The sequence below is a fragment of the Mizuhopecten yessoensis genome, unplaced genomic scaffold, assembly GCF_002113885.1.
Source record: "Mizuhopecten yessoensis strain PY_sf001 unplaced genomic scaffold, ASM211388v2 scaffold11023, whole genome shotgun sequence".
NCBI lineage: Eukaryota > Metazoa > Mollusca > Bivalvia > Pectinida > Pectinidae > Mizuhopecten > Mizuhopecten yessoensis.
The window spans coordinates 534970-542776 of record NW_018408840.1 but is presented as its reverse complement, the minus strand read 5'-3'; the positions used below and the strand labels follow the sequence as shown (position 1 = coordinate 542776).

Here is a 7807-nt window from a genome sequence, read left to right as displayed (position 1 = left end):
ACGTCTACTCCCATCGCCTGTAGTACCACATACATCTTCACCCATCGCCTGTAGTACCACATACATCTTCCCCCATTGCCTCTAGTACCCCATACGTCTTCACCCATCTCCTATAGTACCACATACGTCTTCACCCATCTACTATAGTACCACATACGTCATCACCCATCTCCTGTAGTATCACATACGTCTTCACCCATCGCCTGTAGTCCCAAATACGTCTACTCCCATCGCCTGTAGTACCACAAACATCTTCACCCATCTCCTTTAGTACCACATACGTCTTCTCCCATTGCCTGTAGTACCACATACGTCTTCACCGATCGCCTGTAGTACCACATACGTCTACTCCCATCGCCTGTAGTACCACAAACGTCTTCACCCATCTCCTGTAGTACCACATACATCTTCACCCATTGCCTGTAGTACCCCATACGTCTTCACCCATCGCCTGTAGTCCCAAATACGTCTACTCCCATCGCCTGTAGTACCACATACATCTTCACCTATTTCCTGTAGTACCACATACGTCTTCACCCATCTCCTATAGTACCACATACGTCTTCACCCATCTCCTGTAGTACCACATATCTCTTCACCCATCGCCTGTAGTACCACATACGTCTTCACCCATCTCCTTTAGTACCACATACGTCTTCACCCATTGCCTGTAGTACCACATACGTCTTCACCCATCTCCTTTAGTACCACATACGCCTTCACCCATCTCCTTTAGTACCACATACGTCTTCACCCATCGCCTGTAGTACCACATATGTCTTCACCCATCGCCTGTAGTACCACATACGTCTTCACCCATCTCCTGTAGTACCACATACATCTTCACCCATCTCCTGTAGTACCACATACGTCTTCACCCATTGCCTGTAGTACCACATACGTCTTCACCCATCGCCTGTAGTACCACATACGTCTTCACCCATCGCCTGTAGTACCACATACATCTTCACCCATCACCTGTAGTACCACATACGTCTTCACCCATCGCCTGTAGTACCACATATGTCTTCACCCATCTCCTGTAGTACCACATACGTCTTCACCCATCTCCTGTATATGTAGTACCACTTGTCTTCCTATATACTCCAGCATTCTATACTCACATCACACACCTGTCAACAACAAAGAAAGCTTATTAAGTGATTATTATTAGAATTTATCTTGTTTTTTCCATTGAGTTCAAAGCAAAAGTAATAGAAAATAGACATGAAACAATGCTACATTACTGTTACATCCAGTGAAAACGTGCTTCTGGTATACACAAGCAAGGCTTTATTCATGAAAAAAATTATACTACTCTTTTTCCATTTAAGGGGAAAATACACCCCACTGCAGGTGGCCTCAAGCCACCTTGGTGAAACCCAGGAGAAGAATACAAGAGGGGAAGCCCCCTCTTTAAGGGGGGTACTGGGGCTCTCCCCGAAATAGTTTTGAAACTGTAGATGTCCTGAGGTGGAATTTCAGCCCAGAATCAAACCAAGTTCTCAACCTAATAATAACATAACGAAGCTCCTTGTTAAGTGTGTGAATGAAGAAAAATAAAATCATCAAACAAAATCATTTTTTTTAATTTTAGACTAAAGAAGGAATATTTTTTGTTTCAAGGGGAAATTAATCAAAGACAAGAGAACTGCGGGGCGGAACAATATACGCCTGTCAAATGCCATATAGTGTTATATACTTTCTTACATTGAAATAAGATCTGCATCATTATATACTTTCTTACATTGAAATAAGATCTGCATCGTTATATACTTTCTTACATTGAAATAAGATCTGCATCATTATATACTTTCTTACATTGAAATAAGATCTGCATCATTCTAAGAGTGGTTATATTAGCTGACATGCTATAAAAAAATGTAGGAGAAAATTTCCGGACAAAAAATCAATATTGAAATGAACAAAGGGCAATAACTTTTAAGGGAGACACAACTTCATATCATACAAAGTTTCTGAAGGGAATTTACCCAATACATTATGTACCAGTAATGAAAAAAACACCTGGATAAAGCCCTGCACAAGATCATTTGGATGGGACACTCAACACAGGTTTTGTTGTTTTAATCAACTCTGCTCCACCACCCCATCCACCAAACACACAAAAGTAATGTGTGTGTATGGGGAGGTGAGGGTGTGTAGGGATTGATGCTCCACCCCTTCCACCAAACAAACAAAAGTAATGTGTGTGTATGGGGAGGTGAGGGTGTGTAGGGAATGATGCTCCACCCCCTCCACCAAACACACAAAAGCAATGTGTGTGTATGGGGAGGTGAGGGTGTGTGGGGAATGATGCTCCATCCCCTCCACCAAACACACAAAAGTAATGTGTCTGTATGGGGAGGTGAGGGTGTGTAGGGATTGATGCTCCACCCCCTCCACCAAACAAACAAAAGTAATGTGTGTGTATGGGGAGGGGAGGGTGTGTAGGGAATGATGCTCCAGACCCTCCACCAAACACAGAAAAGTAATGTGTGTGTATGGGGAGGTGAGGGAGTGTAGGGAATGATGCTCCAGACCCTCCACCAAACACAGAAAAGTAATGTGTGTGTATGGGGAGGTGAGGGGGAGTAGGGATTGATGCTCCACCCCTTCCACCAAACAAACAAAAGTAATGTGTGTGTATGGGGAGGGGAGGGTGTGTAGGGAATGATGCTCCAGCCCCCTCCACAAAACAAACAAAAGTAATGTGTGTGTATGGGGAGGGGAGGGTGTATAGGGAATGATGCTCCATCCCCCTCCACCAAACACACAAAAGTAATGTGTCTGTATGGGGAGGTGAGGGTGTGTAGGGATTGATGCTCCAGCCCCTCCACCAAACACACAAAAGTAATGTGTCTGTATGGGGAGGTGAGGGTGTGTAGGGATTGATGCTCCTCCCCTTCCACCAAACAAACAAAAGTAATGTGTGAGTATGGGGAGGTGAGGGTGTGTAGGGAATGATGCTCCTCCCCCTCTACCAAACACACAAAAGTAATGTGTGTGTATGGGGAGGAGAGGGCGTGTAGGGATTGATGCTCCACCCCTTCCACCAAACAAACAAAAGGAATGTGTGTGTATGGGGAGGTGAGGGTGTGTGGGGATTGATGCTCCACCCCTTCCACCAAACAAACAAAAGTAATGTGTGTGTATGGGGAGGGGAGGGTGTGTAGGGAATGATGCTCCAGACCCTCCACCAAACACAGAAAAGTAATGTGTGTGTATGGGGAGGTGAGGGGGTGTAGGGAATGATGCTCCAGACCCTCCACCAAACACACAAAAGTAATGTGTGTTTATGGGGAGGTGAGGGTGTGTAGGGAATGATGCTCCTCCCCCTCCACAAAACAAACAAAAGTAATGTGTGTGTATGGGGAGGTGAGGGTGTGTAGGGAATAAAACCATGTGTGTAGGACTGTAGGTATACGAGTAGGCTTGGTTTGGTTTAACGTCCTAAGGTCATTTAAGGACAAATAGGCATCTATGTACAGGTATGCATATCTTTGTACTTGTAAGGGGAGACAACAAATTATAAATAATATGCTGTTTTGTTTCAAATATAATCTTTACAACTGTCAAATATATGTGTTTCATATAGCTACACATATACAACCACACAAAATGATATTCATTTTTACAAATCTAGTAAGAATCAGGTAGTTAGAAAACCTTTTAGTGAATATTTTCAGAATAATATATATATATTGAGTGCATTTCCAGATTTTGTACTTGATAAATCATATATACTGAAGGAGCTATATAGGTCAGAAAAGTCTTTAACAAAGGGAAAACATAATTGTTTTAAAGACCTGGGAATTCACGAAACCATTAATTCTCATGCTCAAGCATGAATTCTGTGCTCAAAAATAAGCTTTGTTGTAACTCACATAAATCTTTTAATACAGTCAAATTGTCATGTTTAAACAATACCTAATTTAGGCCAGATGTGATATCATATGACGTAATTATGAATAGAAATAAGAAGATATCATGGAACCAGGATAAATATGACATAAACATCAGGTTTCCACCGATCAGAACATACCACAGGTAATGCTGACAACCATTGTTTGTAACATGTTATTGATAGGAATGGAGGAAAACACTCATCCCTTACAACCTGAAGGTTATAGTCAGAGAAATCTCAGACCTCTCAACAATGAAGAAATATATCACCTCTCAGGTTGAGATTTCTGTCAATAATAGAATCTGTCACCCCCTTGGGGTGAGATAGGGGGATCTCAAACCTTGGGGGAAGATTCTGAAGTTGCCAAACATGAGGCTTTGCCGATAGTTTGGCAACTTAAGAATCTTCCCCCGAGGGTTGAAGACTCCCCTGTCTTTTACCCTGTTCTCCTATTGTGTATCATATATACCTACTGTAATATTACAGCTGGCTAAATTCAGGGTTGATGTGACGTCGTTGATGGATTGTTGATGACGTTATTGTATCGTTGAAGCGACGTCATACCATTGTTATAAATAAGGGAATCCCCCCATCTCAACCCTAGAGTGATACTAATAGAACCTTCTCCTACCTTGAGGGTATGACAGAGAAATCTCCAACCCGAGGGGTGACGTTTTGGGTTGTCTAACCCAAGGCTCTGCTGTCACAATTACAGGTGATGTATTTTAATGACGTCACAATTGAACACTTGCTAATCGACACGAGACTATCTCCTCCTAGGAGGTGACAAGCTGATCTTTCTCGGCTAAAATGGGAGACTCACCTGTGAAGGTAGGGAGGAAAGGTTTTCTCTTACCCTGGACCGGTGTATCAGCACTTTTACTGGTGTGAGATTTCCTTGTCTAACCCTAGGGTTGAGACGGGGGGATTCCCCTATTCATTACAATGGCATGACGTCACGTCAACAATCCATCAACGTCACGTCAACCCTGAATTTAGCATGTAACGTTATCATTACATTGTGTATATGATACACAATGGGAGAACAGAGTAAGAGAAAACAAATAATTCACCCCCTTGTGGGCGAGATAGGGGAATCTCACCCCCAAGGGGGTGAAAGATTCTGTTAATTTCACACTGGTAAAAGTGCGGATACACATGTCCAGGGTAGGGGAAATACTTGTCCTTAATTTCACATGATGGATTGAAACATTTAACCCCAAACACTTTACCCAAGATTAGGGGTGCAACAATATTGTTTCATATTGTAATTGTGATTCTTTCTGGTGCATCGTTTCAAATTATTTTGTTTGCCTGTATCACATTCACAATTTTTTTTATCAACTTTAAGGCTTTACAGGGTTTTTTTGGGGAGGGAGGGAATCCTTTAGTAAAGATGTGATCCACTATGCAAGAGTACAAAAATATTTACTATTTTAGTCTATATTACCACAAAATTCTGTAAAATACTGCACTAACCCGAACCCTAATCCATAACGAAGTTGACCCTTTGAGCAGATATGTATCGTCATAAATATGCATTTTGTACATTTGACAGACGAGGCTAGTACTTGTGTCGTAAGCATCATACCATGACATGCCTTGTATTGCGAGATAAGTGTATCGTTGTAGCCCTTCCCTTGATCATTGAACAACTTACAAAAACAACTGTTAGATCAAATAGAGGAGTAGGGGTGATCCTTTCGCAGCTGAAGCCATGCTGAAATCGTTGAGGTAATTGCAAGTCGACGCTCCTCCTCTTCAGTCTCTTCACAAGAGTCTGTGTCGGACTGAGAAAAGTCCATGTCCAAACTTTCCACAGATCCCTGAGGTTGGGTTGGAGCAGAACTAAACGTACCAGTAAAGCCACTATAATTGTGATCAATACGATTGTTTTTCAGAGTTAGTTTAGGGGCCCGAATATGACCAACAGATTCCGGTACAGTCTTGATTTTATCACATGGACCTTTATTATAGTTGTGATCCGTTTTTAATGCAACTGGTTTCTCCGGAACTGGATTCTGACATTCTGAATCATCACAGATACTCATCTTTTCATCATCATTGGTTTTCCCTTGTGCATAGGTGTGATCATACATATATTTATAATTCAGAGGCAGGGTATGCGAAAGATTCCCATCTCTATCCCGGAAAGGAGAAAACAGATTTCCTTTTGGCCAAGAATGACTTCCCAGGTACGAGTCATCCATGGCCATGGGTTCTCCCTTAACACCTCGTATCTCCACAGCATCTGATATAGGAACGTTACTGCGACGTTTTCTGGGGTCCATGATACATGGGTAAGTATGGTCATTTGGTGTATGGAATGGTGACCTATTTTTGCCAAAAGCAAAACACTTGTGTGACGTATTAAGGCTAGTGTCGTCCACGGCTGTCCGACGTGGGGCTCCTGAGGATTCAGAGAGGTTTGATAAGGTAATATTGGACAGATTTTCCTCGGAAGAACTTCTGGTTGGTTCCATCTTTTGAGGTTTTGGTTTCTGTAAATGACTGTGACGTAGTGCTACGGATTTACTGATAAACGAATAATTGTGATCTTTCTCTTTCTGAAGTAACAGTTCATTGTCTGTATTTGAAACCTTTTTAGTTCTCGTGTGCTTTTTGGCGACTGCATACGTGTGGTCTTTCTCCGAAGGTTTTGGAGCTTCCAAGGCCAAGGCCATGTCCACCAGGGTTAGCAGGGACAAAGAGTCTTTCCCAGCCACCGGACCACAGGTTCCGAGTCCTGCATATGTTCCCGAACTTAATGTCTCCATTATTGGATTAAGAACGATACGAGATGTGCAAACCATCCATGGAAATACCTTATCCGAGATCTACTTCCCCTTTGACGTCCACTGACCACGCAATAGACTATTTCCACCTGCCAGGTAGTAATGTTACTAGAGAGTCACGGATCAAGGGAGATAACTCCGGAACTCACAGACGCACTCGAGCATCATTTTGAATGGTTCTGATTAAATCATAATTTGAAACTAAAATTCTCTTCATTTTCCTTGGGGTTAACCTAACTTTGCATTTAGTTTAGTAATACCATTATATATAGGTTATCACATAAGTTGGTTTTTTTTTGCCTGATTTAATAACAGGCTGCTTCAGTAAGCAAAAAAGGTAGGCTAATCAGTGAAGAAAAAAATATGGAATATCTTCTCATTTACAATAAGAATAAAGCTATTTCCCCCAAAAAACTCATTTGAATATAATGTTGTAAAATTTAGGAAGAAATTTAGTGTCGAATATGGTGTAACAAGAACATCAGCTCTTCCGAGCTTGTATTTCGACAAACAAATGAAAAGCGTAGCAATGGATAACAGTAGCTAGATAGGCCAGAGACGTACATATAACACAACTCAAGTTATACGTCTCTGGATAGGCTAAGTAATTAACAATCTATTTGATGAAAGAATCACTTCCAATCTATTAACCCTTGATATAAATGGAAGAACACGAGGCCACCATCACAAAATGTACAAAAACCGATGCAACACGGAGTTAAGGAGATGGGAAGTGGTCCAATCACATAAATGAAATGTATAAATTAGCAAAAAAATAACGTTCTAAGAAAACTTAAATATATGTTTAAGTATTAAGAATTAACAGAACGTTTATCTTACCAGTTCTTGAATATATGCATGTGAAGTTTGGGATGGTTGTCCCGTGGTTGATGCTGAACAGTTAGAAAGGGCTGAACGTGAAGCAGCTTGGATAATTACATAATCACTTTTATATTTTAGAATTAACTGAATCATTATACTCAGAAACAGGACTAGAATTACTTTCTGATAGAAGAGCAAGAAGAAAAATTCATTTATTACACAAAATGAACAGGCAGCTTACTCCAAATTATCTCTCAAACTTATTACCCCCCCCCCCCCCCCCCCC

General features: G+C 41.4%; 1 protein-coding gene across 1 annotated transcript; it reads right to left on the bottom strand.

The window, feature by feature from the left end:
* Positions 1-446: 446 nt before the first annotated feature.
* LOC110464697 lies at positions 447-6872 on the bottom strand. Its single transcript, XM_021520048.1, has 2 exons — positions 5565-6872; positions 447-1133 (listed from the first exon to the last, which is right to left on the bottom strand). The coding sequence occupies exon 1, from the start codon at positions 6715-6717 to the stop codon at positions 5581-5583; it is 1137 nt and encodes a 378-aa protein (XP_021375723.1). The 5' UTR covers positions 6718-6872; the 3' UTR covers positions 447-1133; positions 5565-5580.
* Positions 6873-7807: the final 935 nt, after the last annotated feature.